Source organism: Punica granatum, chromosome 1, assembly GCF_007655135.1.
Source record: "Punica granatum isolate Tunisia-2019 chromosome 1, ASM765513v2, whole genome shotgun sequence".
Taxonomy (NCBI): Eukaryota; Viridiplantae; Streptophyta; class Magnoliopsida; order Myrtales; family Lythraceae; genus Punica; species Punica granatum.
The window spans coordinates 19300210-19318487 of NC_045127.1; the positions used below are offsets into that span (position 1 = coordinate 19300210).

The following is an 18278-nucleotide window of genomic DNA, read 5'->3' on the forward strand; positions in this document are numbered from 1 at the left end:
TTGTCGTTAAAAACTCGACAAAACCCTATGACAAAAGGGGTAATATAATGTACATTTAAAAAGTCAATGACAAAATTGATGTAAAAAAAGTAAAAATAATGTCACATCAGATATTTCTGTCCACTATTAGATGACAGATAGAAGAAAATGGTTATTTGATGTACATTTAATTTGTCAAGATCCAATTTGACATAAAATATTTTTTATGATCTAATTTGATGTACCATAAATCTCTCGAGAGACAAATTATTAATTTACTCTTTATCCTTTTATTTTTAAAAAGTTGGGCCCACATTGGTATTTTATTTATCATTTTTTCTCCCACATGGCTCCTCCCTAAGAGATAAGAATTTGGGTCCGCTTCCTCTAGTTCTGTTCATCTTCTTCATCCTTCGACATATAGGGTTTTGAATCTCCTTCCTTCTGCTGAACAACCTACCTATGGTTTCTCGCAATCTTCACGATGAAAACACTAGCTTTTAGTTTTTCCTTAAAAAATTATAAGAGAGTCCCAAAAGAGCCAAAAAGGCAATGTTTTGAGCAAAAATTTTGAAACTTTAAAAACGCACTACAAATCGCGTTTTTAACCTTTTTAACGAGTTGGCTCGCATTTCATCTCACTTCTATGCATATCCCCGATTCTATTACATGTTAACTTGCCAAGGTTGATAGAATCGTAAAATCGTCCATTTTTACGTGTTAGAAACGCGATTTTGACCACCTTGGTCAGGAGTTTGAAAACCGGAAAAATAAGGGAGGCATTATCTGGAAACGACAAGATGGAGGAATTTTATGGAAATACTAAGCTGATCAGATCTGCCGATATTTTGCAAGAAACATAAATTAATGGGCCTGACTGCAAAAACAAGAAAATGCATCTGCAGTGGGTCGAGAAAATAGGGGTCCGAGGTCCGAACGACTTGTTCGCCATTTCTCTCACTCCCAGACTGCCCGAGAAAGGTTTCTCCGCTGAACTCCTCAACCCAACTCAACAATGGTACGGAACTCTCTCTCTCTCTCTCTCTCTCTCTCTGTGTTCGATTTTCGGCTGATCGTCTCTGATCCGGCCATTCTGACTGGTTTCGGGCAGCAATATGTTAGGGTTATGTCGTGATTCTGGCGATTTTGATTGGTTAAATTGATAAACTGCGCCCGCATTTGTTGTTCTTCAATGTAGATCTGATGCGACCTCGATCGTTCCATCTGCTGCTAGCTGATGCTTGATTCTGTACAATTTTTGTGTACCTCACTGCCTTTTCTGGCTCTTCACTAGAGATTCATGAATTACAGTTTACTCTTTTAGTGCGTCTGTGTGGATATATATACATACATGATACATACATATATATTGAGTTCGAGTAATTAGATGCCGGCATTATGAACTTTGGTTGAAAAATGCTGAACCACTAATTGTTGATTCTCTTGATCTACTGGGAATCCGTGGAAATATTAATCGGGAGTTAACTCAAATGTGCTTGTAATTGGCTTTTCGTGCATGTTGTAAGGGATTATAGTCTTAATCACAGGGCCGTTTTGGAGCCTCTCTTCTTATTGATTGGACATTTTGAATTATCAGTAATTTTTTTGGGAGTCTTAGATCTTTATGGTGAAATTTTGTTGCACTGTTTATTGTTGTATATTGTTGGTCATAGGAGAAGTGCCCTTCGGTGAAGAGTATACTGCTTCTGGACTCGGAAGGAAAACGTGTTGCTGTGAAGTATTATTCTGATGACTGGCCTACAAATGCAGCAAAGGAGGCTTTCGAGAAAGATGTGTTCACCAAGACTCAAAAGACAAATGCTCGGACAGAAGGTTACTGTAAGCAAGAAAATCTTTTCATGGTCTTCCTAAAGCTTCAGTTTGATTGCTCTATTTTGTGTCCGAGTTTTCTCCAAGGAGTTTCACCAATCTGAGCCTTTCCTTTTAGGGCCGACATAACTGTCCTATCTATCTTGAGAAGCATGTGCAGAATATCCGTATAAATGTCAATATATTCTTGTGCTATTGGCGCATGGCCTAGGTTGCACGGTGTTTGCAATTGTCATGTAAATCGCTTTATTTCTGTCCCCCCTTTTTTGACTGCAAACCATTGATTGGGTTTTTCAGTGTTACTCATATTTTATAGTTACTTTCACTTTTTGACCCTAACGGCTTTCAGATTATAAACTGCTGCCTCATCTACAGCTGAGATAGCAATGTTTGAGAACAACATGGTTGTCTATAAGTTCGTTCAAGACCTTCACTTTTTCGTTACTGGTGGGGAAGATGAGAATGAGCTCATCCTAGCTACTGTTCTTCAAGGATTCTTCGATGCTGTTGGCCTACTCTTGAGGTCTCCCTTTTTTACTTATCAAATTATGCTCCACTTCTAATACTTCAAGTTGTGCATATGATATATTTCACCCTGAGGTGACGTAAAAGGGCAACACCTGGTCTTCTTTGATTGCAGGGGCAATGTTGACAAGAGGGAAGCACTTGAGAACTTGGATCTCATCCTCTTGTGCCTTGATGAGATCGTTGATGGCGGGTATTCTTCTGCTCTTGTAGTTAATTTTCTAATTTCATATTGATGGTCGAAGCTGTATTTTTCTTTGGTAAAGTTCTTAGGAATGTACTCTCTAAATCTCTTCTGCACACTCCTTTCTGAAGACTTAATGCTCGTATTCTCTGGCAGTATTATTCTTGAAACTGATGCCACTGTCATCGCGGGCAAGGTTGCCAGTCACAGCATCGATGCTGGGGCTCCATTGTCTGAGCAGGTACTGTTTGCTGCAAGGAGATAATTTTCTTGAAGTCCTAGTGATGAAATTGGACAATTTGATGATTAGTGCCTTCCCCCTTCTATCCGATCTAATCATATGAAAATATGGCATTTCGCAGACAATAAGTCAAGCACTTGCCACTGCACGCGAGCATCTAACGAGATCGCTTTTGAAGTGAAGAAGCTATACATATAACAGGAAAAATGCGAGGAAGATGTTCTTGTACTTTTTATCATAAATACATAATTCAGGTGGGTTTGTCAAGCATCATTCATTCAGGTCGAACTTTTGCTATAATTTGTTGATGATGATGATGAGTCTCCGTAGCATAGTAGCATAATGTGATGCACCACAGATTTAATGCTGAATCTAAGAATGATACGGACATGGAAAGTGAGAGATAGTACCGGTTGCTGATTGGTATGAAACATGAGTATGGAGTTGTGACTATTATCCCTTTATCATGGTGTATCGGCTTTGTTGTAGAATTGGTGGGAACCATGAAAGATGATCCCAGTTTATGCTCTGATGATGGATAGCACTATCAATAATTCAATACTAAATTCAATATGGCAAAGAGAGCAAATGCAAAAAGCTTAGGGCCCTCCATCCAAATCGAGTTGGCAAACTTGGCAAGAGATTTATCCCGGCCATCACAGCGGACTGCATGTTTATTTACCACTGGAAAAACTGGGGTAATCTTATGATTGATCTAGATGGACGGCAATGAGCAGAACTATAGCTCCTTTTAGTGCAATAATTATCGAGAATTATTATCAATAATCATGAGCTGCAGCGCGTGCTCAAACTATCTTAAACTTACCTCACAATCAATCAACTTTAGGTATGCACACGAAAGTCCGAGTAATAAGAGAGGCAGGTCTTGAAGACATACAGCGCATCTCATAGATACACATTTCGTGCATTCACTAATCATTCTGAAATAATCATGTTACGTTAGTTCCTCTAGGAAAGTGAGTTCACTTCCTGGTATATTCCCTGTAGGTAGGAGAGTTACTATCCGAAAAATTTGTGAAAGTGATAAAAATTCTCATGGGAAGAGACTACACAGAGTACATCTCTCATTAATTAATCAGTATCATGTTATTACTACGATATCCCCGGCGGTGGGAGTCAAGTTGTTCCGGTAAAGAGGCTTGCCGACCTGAGCATGGGTCTCTGCCTCGTGCTGGAACATCTTCACAAGCTCCTGCAGTTCCATCTTCCTCACCTCGACCTGCTCCTCAGTTATGGGCCTCTTTAGCCCGAGATAGACCAGCCCAACTGCAATCAGAACCACCCCTGTGAAGAAAAGGATTCCTGCAAATAGACCAAATGCGTAGGGTGTGTTGGTAGATCCTGGAATCCCATCCACATTTATGCCGAATAGTCCCGTGATAATGGATAGGACGAGGCCACAACCTCCAAAAACAGCTAGGTTGTGCGTAACTCGGAGGCTTCGGTCCTGCGAAAGAACAACAGCAACCGGTGAGCCTATATGAGGGAGAAAACATGAAATGCTATTCGGTTACAGAGAACTCTTTTGCCCAACATTTCATTTGTCTCGTTTCATCAAGTGAAAAGACGGAAAAGTTTTATTACCTTGCACTTCAAAATACATTTAATGGCCACTTCGTCTTCACAATTCGACAATCGTTTGCTTTGTTTTCTTCATTTTAAATTAGATATTAATTGAGAAATTGAAAATTTTTTCTACATTTCTCAAAACAAATATTTGGTAGAAAGCTATCCCAGTATTCCAACTCACTCTACTGAGAGTAACTAGAATAAGCTAATAAATGTGAACTTCTACTTCATTAAGATGCATTTTCCATTGAAAGCATAATTATCTATGTTTTCTAAGAGATTGAAGAAATACAGAAATTAAATGCGTCTTAACCAACAAAATAGAGAATGGAGGAAAACTCTGCCAAATACGTCTTCAGTTTACAATTTCAGCCATTTGCCTTCATATCTCCTATAGCTTGTCCATCAACTATAGAAGTGTAAAGGCCTATGTGGCTTTCATTGACATTGAAGCATCTGAATCAGTTGAAGCATGTTAAATAACAGATGCACTCGAATAGAAACATCATCACTTTAAGGAGAATCCAACGGAATAGCAATAATGACTAATATGGAAAGCTAAATAAATTCATTGATTTTTAGGCAATTAATGACTGAAAAGGGTATATTAAGTGATCATTGCACTTGCCTGCAACCAAGCACGGACTGTACTTTGCATTACATCTTGAATGGTAAACAATCGGCCACGAACAGCTTCTTGTTCCTCAATCATTTCCCTTGTACTCTTCCTGATAGCCTCTAAATGAGTCCTAGTCACATTTCCTTTCAAGTGCTGAAGAAGCTCAAACACAATCTCTTCTCTAGCATGAAGAGACCATTTCACTCGAATAACCTGGAAGTAGTTCATGTTTATATATGCAAACACTCGATGATGGGTATGAACTTCACTTAATATAGATAAGCACTTTGGTGAGCTATATATGCCAGATTTGATCAGTGGGAACAGAAACATGACAGAACAGTAGCTCATGTATATATATGGTGATTCCTATCATTCAGCTTTAGTTTCCTGATATTGAACACAACGGTAGAACAGTCTGCATTATTTGCAACAAAGTTTAACGTTGCCCTGCTAAGTATGATAATCTCAGGCTAGCCTTCCAAATTCGAGAACCAGGCAACACTTTAATAACTAAAGTCACCATATGGTGATTGGTTACAGGAATCTAGTTCTTTTCAAGGAGATAAACTTGCTGCCACAAATTAAATGCAGCTTCTTCCTATAACTCCAATCAAACTGCAAGGTCAATTTCGTCATTTCTCCCGACACTCTGACCACTGGAAAATCAAAGAAAACGAGGCACAGTATTGAATCTTCTAGGATTTGTTACGGCTGGACTTTTATTTTATTTTACTTTTCTGCTGAGTTACATATTGAAGGAAGAAAGCATTAACAACATTGTCTTTTGCCCTGAAGGTAAAAGGTAAATACCTGTTTGGACAACCTCCGAATTTCTTGGTTCAGAATTATACTAAAGAGATTCATATCTTCATGGTTCCGCCTAATTCACCAAAAAGGAAGCATTTGTCACTTATCTACATGCGAGGACTAACAGAAGTAATCGACAATAGATAAATTGATAAACAGATTGGCACCTGTTCATAAATTTCAATTCAATCTCATCAGCTGCCCCAAATATGGATTTACGGAATAACCTAGAGGAATAAGGTCAAAAGAAAAAGGAAAAGAAGATACAAACCAAGTTAAACCTTCACTCTAGTAAGCTACACTACTAAGATACTCCAATGATGCTTTTGCTTAGAATAAACTTCTCTCTCAATGATACAAAATGAAAGGATTAGTTTCCTGCTATGAATACTCACTAGTCCTCCAAATTAAAGATTCAAGATCGATGATCAAACAAGAAAAGGACCATGCTGTATAAATGCATTCTTCAGGAGATTTCAGGGAGTAATATTTGGATTGTTTGTGTCAACTTCGGTTTTATAGAGTAAGCATAGAAAGAAATGGGACACATATATGAAGGATGTGAACTATTTGAAGTGGAGCCATAAGTGAGTTTTTCCAGGATGGAGTTTTAATCAAGATGCACTTAGAAACTTGCTCAACTCAAAAAAGTAGTTGCTAAGTTGCTAGTCCTAATTATGAACAGAGAAGCAAGAGAAAAATCAATCTTGGTCCAAAAAATTAATTGAATTCTCCTCATGCCCTCTAAACAAATCCTAGATATCCAAAAAATTTATTGTCTACCAAGATAATATCATCTAATGCTCTTTGAGATGAGAACATTTGAAGTTTCACATGATAAGAAGTGTATGCAATATCTTGAGTGACCCATTTGCCCCATAAAAATGCATTATAGACTCAAGCACACTGATCTTATGCTCATGAAAATTCTTGCCATCAACCTGGAAACTCATGGGACATACAACAAGCTGAACTAGTTATCATGCCGGTCATTAAAGATATCGGTGGAAAATTGCCATCCACCTGGCAACTCATGGGACATACAGCAAGCTGAACTAGTTAAATGCCGGTCATGATCAGGGAATTGTTTACTGAAAGTTGATTGCGAAATTAAAGTAATTTTACTCAAGATAGACTAATAGCACTAATTAGTTATGCAAGTGCAGTAAACTGATATTATCATTCGCTTTAATGTGGGAAAGTTATTAATAAGAGGAAATGCCAAAGGAGCAATCCTGACAAAGTAATATTCCAGTCAAGATGCCTCCAAGGTAGCATTAATTTTGGTATCCTCCAAAATATTCATCTAAGAAACAGGTTTGAAAGCCATAAGAAACAAATGCCATATCTAGCAATGGCAAGCAAGAGCATAAAAGAGGACTTCTTTTGAATTGTTAGCAAGAAACTATGTAATTACCTATCATCCCATCGAGTAAGACGGCAAGCTAGAAGAGCTATGACTTCATGAACTGTCCGTGGGACATTATAACCTCCAGCGAGTAAAAGTTCCTGATTTAAGGAGAAAGTTAGAAACTGAACTACAAGAAGAGGGCCAGAATCAATAACAATACCAAAGTTTCTGGTTTTTATGGACTACCTGAACCTCAGTAATCCCTAGAACGTTCAAGGTTGACACAGTTCCTTTAATGTGCAATACAGTAACAAGAAAGTTTTGAGCTTGCCACGAACGTAGAACCACCGGAATGTCATCCTCATTAACAAATGGATCTCCAGCTGATTGCCCCAGAAGCTCAAATAAGAGCCCCCCAGCAACTCGTACTGGGACCTGAAATAGAAGATGTTAAAACAGATATTTAACCTAATTGCAGTCAATAGAGTTCTGGGAATAAATTCCACTTCGTTGTCTAATTAATTATATACTATCTCTTCCTGCAGAACAGCTGGGAACTAAAAGACAGTGAGCACTCAAATTAAGGCTGACCGGTCAAAATACGCGCTTCTGGTTTACGACACAGACTAAGAATTAAAAAGCAACAAAATGAAGTCCATCCGGCATCTAAAACAGTAGCCAGAGAAGAGGAAAATTTTGTTTTGATTATTTCTTATCTATTTCGAGTATTGGAAGATTGGATGTTTTATAAAAATAGGTCATCTGGGAAGTAGGAACTTTGCAGCCCAAGCTGTATGGTGGTATGGAATATTACATAAAAGTTATAATGACACTTTTCACTAGAACAAACCAAAATGGCCAGTGATATCACATCCACCATCAAGATTCATGAAAAAGACCATGGGAAGTCATTAAGTCTCAAATGGACATTCATATGCCTCCTTTTCCAATTAAGGTTTACCAAGCATCATCAGCTCAAAATTATGATTCCAGATATCATTGGTAATAACTCAAACGTATTATACATTAGTTGCATAATATACGCAAAGAGAATTTGCAAATTAATATCCATAGGACTTATTCTGCCCCTATGTTATTTATGTTTCCACAGCTCGCCATAGTTAATTCATTGAGGTGTGACACAGTCTTGCAGTGTGGAGGGAAAAAGGCCATGGAGTAACAGCACAGTTCAAGCGGCCAGGATCGATTGACTTGATACAAAGGTTTGAACAACCAAGTTCATCAAAAATATAATATTATTAGGTGCACAACATAAAACTTAAATTACAAATCAAGGTCCCTGCATGATTGGCTAAAGAACTTAAATTACAAATCAAGGTCAAGCTCAACAGTCTTTCGTGCTTGTACCCTAGTCTGTTCCACAAACCAATATGCACACCTGAACTAGCACTATGCAGGGCAGGAAGGATGACTCCCTTCCTTGGGCAATGAAAGGCAGTGATGGCACTTTGAGTGGATCGCTTAACCGTACACATCACTGATGGCGTTTCTAAGATAGTTCGTGGTCCCTAATTGTATAATATCTTTTGACAACGGCTTTCCTTGTGATTGGAAACATATGATTAATGTGTTATAGGATCTGCTGAATATAGATAGAATCTTCATGTTCTCAGTACTTTTAATGCAATTAGTAAGACAACTTCTAATACAGCACATAATAAACAATCATCTCCATCTCATTTACCAAGAGATTTTCTGAGATCATTATTTTGAATTCACTGCAGAGTTTTTAACAGAAAGGCCCCCTGATTCATATTTGTTATATATATGAGACATACATTGGGGAAATACTCCCATGTATCCCAACCTTTGCACTTTTTCCTAGTTTTATCCTAACTTTGATTTTTTCCCTGAGGTATCCTAACGTTACTAGTTTGATGTCACCATCTATCATCTCATGGAAAAAATCAACGTTAGGATAAAACTAAAAAAATGAGACAACGTTGGGATACATGGGAGTATATTCCCACATACATTTGGGTCCCACTTGGTACGCGGGAATGGAATTAACCGGAATAGAATGCTCATTTCTTCAATTCGCTCCATTTTTTTATTAGTGTATTTTACATAAGTTGGAAAAGGCATTCCCTCATTATCATCTTTTTCCTTCATTTTGATGGAATGAGCATTCCCTCGAAAGAGAAAGGGAATTGTCATTCCCTCATTTCATTCTATATGTTGTAAACTAACATATATGTTCGTTTAATTTATATAACTAAGAATATATATAACATGATATCTTGGTAAATAAGTCTACTATTATAATTACATTCCTTCATTACAATACCATTGCATTTCCCTTTATAGAATCAATTCCTTTCCATCCTCGCGTACCAAATGGGATGTTGGAAATGTAGATGCAGGACAACAATCTAATCTTCCCTACTCAAAGACTAGATAGTAGTTCCACCAAAAGCATTGCAAATCAACGAAATATTGCCCAAGCAATAATAGAGAAAAGTAAACGCCTACCTCATATAATAGGTGCTTCATCCGCTCACTAATGAGTCGTCCTTCATCTCTCAGAGCTAAACTGATGGCAGGATGCAGCCATTGAGCATTACTGAGCCATGCCTCTACAGAGGGATGACCCGCTTGCAGATGGCACCACCACACAGGTCCAGCTGGTCGCTCCCAATAAGGAGCAGCTAAATCTGCGACAGTGACATCCTCATCATCATCCATTGACTCGATCTGCTGAGTCGTCCACCCGGCATCTACTTGTACATGTTGGGCAAGCTCAGAAATTCTAGCCCACCCTATTGGTATCCAATGGCTTCCCTCTAACCTATCGGCACCACGAAACTGTCCTAACTGATGGATCTGACTATCCCTGTAGCCATCAAAAGCTGCGTCTGGATGTCCCAAGGAATCTTGCAGGGATGAAGTGTCTGAAGATCTCTGTCTATTTAAATTCTGAGGGGAACCAATACTGGCACCATTAGTAGGAACCTGCACTTTCGAGTGATCAAGGTAGGTCGGTGCTTTGCTGGGTGCTCTCAGAACAGATTTAGATATGGAGGACACTTTGCGGCCTCGAATGAACTCAAAAGCGCAAATAAGCCCATCCGTCCAAAGGTCACTCGCAGGTATGGAATTGGAATCCCGAGTAGAATAGAGCTTATGGCTATCTGGTCTCTTCATTGTACTGCCGGGAGAAACAGACCGATTATTGGCAAAGTCACCCTTCTTATCTTCCATCTCTGTAACAGTGCAGACTTTGCATTTAGTCAATAATGCAGACCATTGAAGGGAAATCCTAAGAGGGCTCAATCTAGCTCACACGTAAATGCTGAGGCTTATCATTACTCCTTCACATAACAAAATGATGCTAAAGCCATAAGGTCTCAGTGGTAGATTATCAACAAAGGGAACCTGTGAAGAAATGCTATAAGAAAAAGTTCATCCCTTTTTCCTCCCTCCCTTATATAAAGCATAAACCCTCCCTGCAACTCACCAAACCGCCTCAATTGGAAGAATAAGAATGCGAAGACCCTTCAGAATGAACAATAAGTGAAATGTAAGGTGTTCGATGGAACATCAGCAACGAGCCTCCGCCAAAATTAACCGAACAGGGCGGATTGGATCCAGAAGGGAACAGATGGCTAATGGTTTCATGCATGCAATTCAAGAAGAGAAGAAGCTGAATGAGCCCTTTTAGCAGTTCTGAGCAGTGGGAAATTATCGGCAGGTGAAGAAGAAGGAAGGTGACTGACGGGTGCTCAGCTCAGCTGCTGCGAGTTGAAGTTACCACTCGAGGTAAAAATAAAGTCTGGGAGTGGGAAGGAGGACGGAGGGGGGGGATGAAAGGCAAAAGAAGAATGGTTGGCTGTCTACAGAAAACGAGAAGCGTCCATTGAAGTGGCCATTGCAAGAAGGAAAGCCAATGAGGAAGAGAGAAAAGGGAGGAATAAAGTAAGGAGAGTAGCTTAGTTCTGGGGATTCCTCCTTTTTTTCTTTCAGCAACCAGTGATTGCCCATTAATGTAATAAAAAAGAGTTCTAAGGTAAACTGTTAAAAAAAAACAATTACAAGGATAAAAAAATTCAGCAGGTGCATCGAGATAAAAAATGTGACAAGAGCACACGAGAATAAATACAATTGCATAAATCATTTCAGTTGTTGTACGCTTGTTTCTAATCTCTTGCAACAAAACTCTATATGGACCCAGTCAACGCCGAGAAGCGGAGCCAATTTCAATTCATGTAGAGCTGCTACTATATGGAAATAAAGGAGTAGAGCCAAGAGGGTTCTTGAATCGATACTCGGCGCAGGAATCATTCACATATTACGATCACTAGGGCTAATCAATTAGCCAATCCTAATCGGCCACAAATCCTAACCAGTCAAACCAAAGCAGCTCGATATCTTTAATCGATTAAAACCAGCGATAATAAAACAAGAAAATGTTTAGACTATCAAATTAAAGCACCAAGCTCTCGTAGTTGGTTCAAACCAACGACTAATAAAGGGGAGCTGGAACCTGTAAAAATTGATAGGCGAAGCCACAAAAAGTCGGGATTTACAGGCGGGTGGTTGAATCCATTAGACTAGAGCGCAATCCTTTGTAATGGAGAGCGGGGATTTTGTCACTAGGTGGTGGCTGATAGCCACATATCATAGACCGCCTTTGGAGGGGAGGAGGATTAATCGAGTAGACAGAGAGGTTTGGGAGAGAGAGCACGGTGCAACAGCCGCCTAGTCAAGGGGTGGATTACTGGTTGAAGCTCGTGAGTAAAAGATCGGGGCCAGTTAGGAGGCGGCGGGGATGTTTAGGAGGCGGGTAGTAGGTGGGCCAACCCAGTTAGGCAATGTGGCCTTTGCTACCGCCAATGCCGGTAAGCGAGCAATTTTGGCTGCTTCTTTTTGCCGCCATGGGTTGGAGAGGGAGGAGGTGCAACCGCCGAAGGAGAGCCATAATCTGTCCCACACGCGCCTAGCCATAATCCCTCCAACACCATGTTCGACTCAGAGCTTGCATTGAAAACAACATCAGCTCCATCAACAACCAGCACAAGGCAACTGTGAGGTGGAGGAGCCGTTGTGATCGGGAATAAAGAGCCTGCCATGGGCGCCGCCATCGAAGGGCCAACTGAGAGTGTCCTCGTAGGGTCAGGTGAGGCCGTTGAAATCCATAATTGAAGCATGAGGAGATCGCGTTGGGTGAGGCAGAGAGTCCACCGAAGCTAGAGCATCGTGACCCACTCTAGACCACTCCGCGACCTACGCGAAAGAGCACATGGACTAGTGACCGTTTCAATGGGCGACTGGCACAAAGGATTAGCCACCTCGACTAGTAGCTAAGGTGCAAAACAGCGACGACTTCCCTACTTAATCTGAGCCCTCGTCTGTCTGAAGAGAAGGAAGATTAAAGAGGATAGAGGAAAAGGGAAGGGAGCCATCAGTATCGAAGATGGCTAGGGGATAGAGGAATGCCCTAGCATCCAAATCCCAATGGACGTGAAGCCAGACGTGCCAAAGAAGTGGGCGGGGTTTACGGTTTTCTGGTGTTAGTAATGGAGAGAGATTGTGAGAAGGAGAGAAGGAAAATTGGTTTGTTTCAATGCTAGAAGTTTTATTGGGAGATTCCACGTTTGTTTTCTTAAATAAAAATCTTATTAGAATATTATCTTATAAATGGATAAAATTCACATTGGAGGAGCTTTGCTTTGAGATTCATATTGATACAAAAAAAGTAAAATTTGCATCACTTACTGAGAATTTGCTGGTATATGAAATCTTATCTTAAAAAGATTTTTACTTTTTCATAATATATGAAATACTCGCTCTGTTTAGGAAAGATATTTATTTTTTAAAATATTAAATAATAAAATAAATTTCGCAGAAAGATTCTTTTAACTGTAAAGTTAAATGAGTTTTGTTTAGGGAGAAAGACATTTTTTCATCCTATAAATTTGGCCTGACAAAACCTCTCAAAAATTCTTGAAAAAATGTTTAAAATCGTTTTCGTATGTGACCAAATTTTACGGAAATCATTTTTGAACGTGACAAGATTTTTCAAAATCTTCAGAAAAAGAATTTCCAAATCGTTTTGTCCATGACAAAATTTCTCAAAATGTTTCAGAAAAACTAAAATTGTTTCTGAACATGACAAGATTCTTTAAAAATCATCAAAAAAGAATTTAAGATTGTTTTCATATTTGACAATTTCTCAAAATTTTTCGAAAAGGAATTTTTAAACCGTTTTCGGATGTGACAAGATTTCTCCGATTTTCTTTTAGAAGGAATTTTCAAATCTCAAAGTCGTTTTCGTACATGACAAAATAAAATGGTTTGGAAAAATCTTCCAAAACCGTTTGCAAACGTGACAAAATTCCTCAAACCTTCCGAAAATAATTCATTAAAACCGTTTTCGAGCGTGACAAGATCCTTAGAAAATTTTTGAAAATAGTTTCTAAATGTGATAAGATCCTTATAAATCTTCAGAAAATTCTTCCAAACCATTTGCAAATGTGACCCGATTCCTCAAATCTTCAGAAAAAACTCATCAAAACCATTTTCGAATGTCACAAGATCCTTTAAGATCCTTAGAAAATTTTTCAAAATCATTTCTGAAGATACCAAGATCCTCAAAAATTTTCATAAAAATCTTCCAAAATCGTTTGTAAACGTGACCAAATTCTTCAAACCTTTAGAAAAAATTCATCAAAACCGTTTTCGAACATGACAAGATCCTTAGAAAATTTTTCAAAATCATTTTTGAACGCGACAAGATCTTCCAAAATCATTTGCAAACGTGGCAAAATGCCTCAAACTTTTAGAAAAGATTCATCAAAACCATTTTCGAACTTGACAAGATTTCTCTGATTTTCCCTCAAAGAATTTCAAAATCGTTTTCGTATGTGACAAAATTTCATAGAAAAGTTGAAACCATTTCTGAAGGTGACAAGATTCTTTAAAATCTTAAGAAAAAAATTTTCAAATCGTTTCCATGAGTGACGAAATTTCTCAAAATGTTTCAAAAAAATCAAAACCGTTTCTAAACGTGACAAGATTCTTTAGAAATCATCAGAAAAGAATTTTAAAATTGTTTTCGTACATGACAAAATTTCTCAAAATCTTTCAAAAAAGAATTTTTAAATTATTTTCGGACGTGAGAAGATTTCTCTGATTTTCTTTCAAAAGGAATTTTGAAACCTCAAAATTGTTTTTGTACGTGATGAAATGTCTCAAAGTGTTTCAAAAAAATTAAAAATGATTTCAAATGTGACAGGATCCTTCAAGATCCTTAGAAAATTTTCCAAAATCGTTATTGAACGTGCCAAGTCCCCCGTTTGAAATTTGGATTTGATTTTAGAATCGTGATTTTGATTTTAACTCTACCTATAATAAAACAAATTACATTCATCAAAGTCAAAATAATGAGCCCCACCCATAAATATTTACACCACTCCATTTTAATACAACTTCATAACTACAATATTCTCAAATGAATGTGGGCCCGCAAGTTTGACCAAATACTCCGTAAAATCACAATCAAAGTCAAGTTAAAATCAAACTTAAATTTCAAACGCCACCTAAAAGTCTTCAGAAAAATCTTCCAAAACCGTTTGCAAATGGTGACAAAATTCCTCAAACCTTCAGAAAAATTCATCAGAACCGCTTTCAAAAGTGACAAAATCTCCATGAAACCTCCCAAAAAAAAAAAGAACTTCAAAACCGTTTGCAAATGTGATCAAAAAATTTCTCAAGCTTCTTTAGAAAAAATTCTTTAAACCGTTTTCATAATGTGACAAAATTTTCTCAGAATAGAACTTCAAAGCCGTTTTTAAACATAACAAGATTTTCTAAAGTTTTCTAAAAATGCATTAGATCATCGTTACATGTGACTGAAATTCAAATTGTTTTTGTACGTGACTTTCAAACCGTATTGTGCGTGACCTCTAAATCGTTCTCGTGCGTTACCAAATTACCAAGAAATCTCAAATCGTTTTTGTACGTGACCAAATCTCCAAAAAGTTGCTTTAAATCATTTTCATACATGACCAAATATTCAAGAAATCTCAAATCGTTTCTTACATGATCAAAATTTTCAAGAGATCTTTAATCGTGTTCACATGTGATCAAAATTTCAGAAAATTCCCATTAAATAGTTTTAGTATCTGACTGAGTCTGCAAAATTTCAAACCATTTTCGTACGCGACCAAAACTTAAACCATTTCCCTACGTGATCTAAATCTTAAGATCGTTTTTGCACGTGACCAAGATTTTTCAAGAAAATATCAGAACCTCAAATCGTTTTCATACGTGAACAAAGCCTTAAAAAAGTTTTCGTACGTGACCCCAATTTCAAAGAAGATTTGAAACCATTTTTGTATGTGACCTTTAAAACGTTTTCGGACGCAGCCAAGGTTTTTTGAGAAAAACTTTCAAATTGTTTTCGCACGTGAATTACATGAAGCATTTCAGAAATTGCCTAACCGTTTCACGCATGATCCAATCGTTTTATACGTTATTCAATTTGTTTAAAATATTCAAGGCATAATGCCTTGTTTGGTTTGTGAGTGTTATTTTAGAATCACAATTCTAACTTAACTCTACTCACTACGAAACAAAATAATTCATACAAAATCAAAGAGTGAGTCTCATTTATATCACTTTTTTCCACAACAAAACAACATAACTTATACAAAGTCAAAGGGTGGGCTCCATTTATACCACTCTTTTTTAAAATCAAAATCTGATTTTAAAATCCTACTATGAAACCAAACGCAACATAATTTTACATTGTGTTGTATGTGACCTCTTTTCAAAATGTTCTAGAAAATAACACCACTGTAAGGAGAAGGGGGATGAGGGAATATTTCGCGGATATCAGATCATGCCCGATCCTCGAACGAGTCCTTTTATCTTCGGCCCATCACCCTAAGGACGGTGAGCCGAAGAGGCATAGCTATAAGTGTCACAACCTAGACCAAACAGTAACTTAATCCGGTCGCAACTTTCATAGCTGATCACTTTAAAATTTGCGAAAGCGTATAAAACTTGTGGGACTTAAAATCGACCATGTGATATGAAAAAAAAAAACAGAATTCACAAGTCGAAAGAATATTCATATATTGATCATTTAGAGCAAACTAGACTTTACACGTACCGGTAACCTCATATAAATGAACCACACCGTTACACATTCACAAGATTATCAAAACGAACTTTACGAAGGTATCATATCAGACCCTTAAACTCTACTTATACATTCTACTCAAATATGTGACTTCAAAACTCTTTCGGATGTTAAACCCTTCAAGATCGATTCTTGAGCTCGGGGCACTATCTACCTGAAAATGTTAAAAATAAAAGGGTGAGCTCACAGCTCAGTAAGTCGATAATCCATAGCCAAAACATTAATATCCACCAAGCACTCAAACTTAGCATCATCAGAAATCACGCCTCATACTGATCTTAGCATAAATCGACACTTACCAAATCGAAGCAAAACATATACCATCCAGTTCTGAAACCAGAGGTAACTCAACTTATAACACGTGTGCATATGAAATACCTCATGATTAACAAGTGCTTCACCCGTCCTCTTTGGGTTCCGACCAATCCTCTTACATATGCTTTTCAGGATCCGACTAACCTCATACCTTTTCGAGATCCGATTAACCTCATCCCTTTTCGGGGATCCGACTAATCCTCTTAGTTATACCTTTCGGGATCTGACTAACCTCCCAAGTGGGGCACAAGTGCGCATGATATGCACATATATTATTTTAATCATATTCACTCAATCTCATGTGCATAAAAGATATCTCCATAGAAAGCACATACCCAAATCACGCAATGGAAGTATAATGGAGGAACATAAAAGCAACATTCCAATTGGCTAAACATTATTGATTTGTCAACCAAAGCAATCAGAATCTAAATGCAAAGCATTAAGCTCAACCATGGCATTAACAGCACATTACCATAATACATATAAGTTATTCAAAATCAACTAGAAACAGAGCACACTCGACTCACAGCCACATAAACCACAACAAAACCAATTCATCTCATTATCATCAGCAATACTATCAATTTCTCCATGAATAAATTCTATACTCAAGCTACCTTCACCATTCTCTGAACTATCTTCCAACTTAACTAGTTCATTTCAACTAATTGATTTCAAGGTAACCTTAACCTAGAGAAACTAACAGACAGCCCACTTCATCAAGTAAGCTCGAAAACAAATCGGACGTAGACTGAGCTGAGTTGAGCTGAGATGAATAGAGATAAGCCCTAATCTACATGTAAATTTAGTGCATAAGGTCGCCTAAGTCACTAATAATAAATCTGCAGCAAACCAAACGCGTTTCCCCCAACACACCGAACCCTAACCTGAGCTGAAATGAACGGAATACGAACTAATCAACCTCTAGACTCATCAAATAAGAATGCCTAGGGTATGAAGAATTGACTTACCTAACCGGAATTCCAACCGTAGCCTCCAGCACTTCTTCCATTCTTCCTCAACTCTGTTCGTCTCCCTTTCTCTGCAGTCTCTTATGTTCCGTCCTGCTCTTTGTCACATGAGTAGAGCTCAAGCAAAACTTGAAGGTTCCCCAAACCTCTCCTTCATCTTCATCTTCTTCTTCTTCTTCTTCTCCACCGAGTCTGCTTAGCTCAATCCTCTCTCTCTCTCTTTCTATTCTGATGCAGGGGGCAGAGCTGAAGCTAAGCTAAAGAAGGTCCCCGAAGGCTTAAGTTTGGGCTGAAGTCGGTTTACCAATTTGCAAAGAAATCTCAATGTTTTTTAAAAACTCAAGACTGACCCTCAACTTTGTATATAACAGACTGACCCTCTTGAAAATTGATTATTTACAAGAAATACCATTTAAGTAAATGTCTATGTACTTAAGATATTTACATGTAAATAACAAAGTACCCCTATTCAAATTCAAATAAAATATTAGACAAATTAAATTTTGAATAATCAAAAGTCAAATTTCCAGTTGAAGAACAAAAACGAGATTTTGCACATTCTTAGAAATTATACCGACTTTTTACTAAGGTAAAACTCATTGAAAAATTCATTAAAATTCATCTTTCATGTCCAATAATATGGAAGAATAAATACCAGGAAAAAGGTTTCCCTTAATTCAATTAATTTTCATAA

General features: G+C 37.8%; 2 protein-coding genes and 1 long non-coding RNA gene across 6 annotated transcripts; 1 reads left to right on the forward strand and 2 right to left on the reverse strand.

The window, feature by feature from the left end:
- Positions 1–404: 404 nt before the first annotated feature.
- LOC116208913 (coatomer subunit zeta-1-like) lies at positions 405–3250 on the forward strand. 2 transcript variants are annotated; one of them, XM_031542496.1, is made up of 6 exons: positions 405–997; positions 1653–1812; positions 2185–2332; positions 2450–2527; positions 2675–2759; positions 2881–3250. In XM_031542496.1, exons 1-6 carry the CDS (start codon positions 995–997, stop codon positions 2938–2940), a joined length of 534 nt encoding a protein of 177 aa, XP_031398356.1. In that variant the 5' UTR covers positions 405–994; the 3' UTR covers positions 2941–3250. The 2 variants fall into 2 exon arrangements, with proteins under 2 accessions (XP_031398356.1, XP_031398350.1); XM_031542490.1 differs by having other exon boundaries at positions 406–997; positions 1653–1818.
- A 391-nt stretch (positions 3251–3641) lies between these two features.
- Positions 3642–11099, reverse strand: LOC116208893. 3 transcript variants are annotated; one of them, XM_031542473.1, is made up of 8 exons: positions 10608–11099; positions 9623–10353; positions 7376–7564; positions 7196–7287; positions 5946–6005; positions 5782–5851; positions 4978–5181; positions 3642–4227 (listed from the first exon to the last, which is right to left on the reverse strand). In XM_031542473.1, exons 2-8 carry the CDS (start codon positions 10349–10351, stop codon positions 3862–3864), a joined length of 1710 nt encoding a protein of 569 aa, XP_031398333.1. In that variant the 5' UTR covers positions 10352–10353; positions 10608–11099; the 3' UTR covers positions 3642–3861. The 3 variants fall into 3 exon arrangements, with proteins under 3 accessions (XP_031398333.1, XP_031398325.1, XP_031398338.1); XM_031542465.1 differs by having other exon boundaries at positions 9623–11099; XM_031542478.1 differs by lacking the exon at positions 5946–6005 and having other exon boundaries at positions 9623–11099.
- Positions 11100–16203: 5104 nt separating this feature from the next.
- Positions 16204–17876, reverse strand: LOC116192137. Its single transcript, XR_004154016.1, has 2 exons — positions 17585–17876; positions 16204–16449 (listed from the first exon to the last, which is right to left on the reverse strand). It is a non-coding gene; the product is annotated as an uncharacterized LOC116192137 (long non-coding RNA).
- Between the last annotated feature and the right edge of the window lie 402 nt (positions 17877–18278).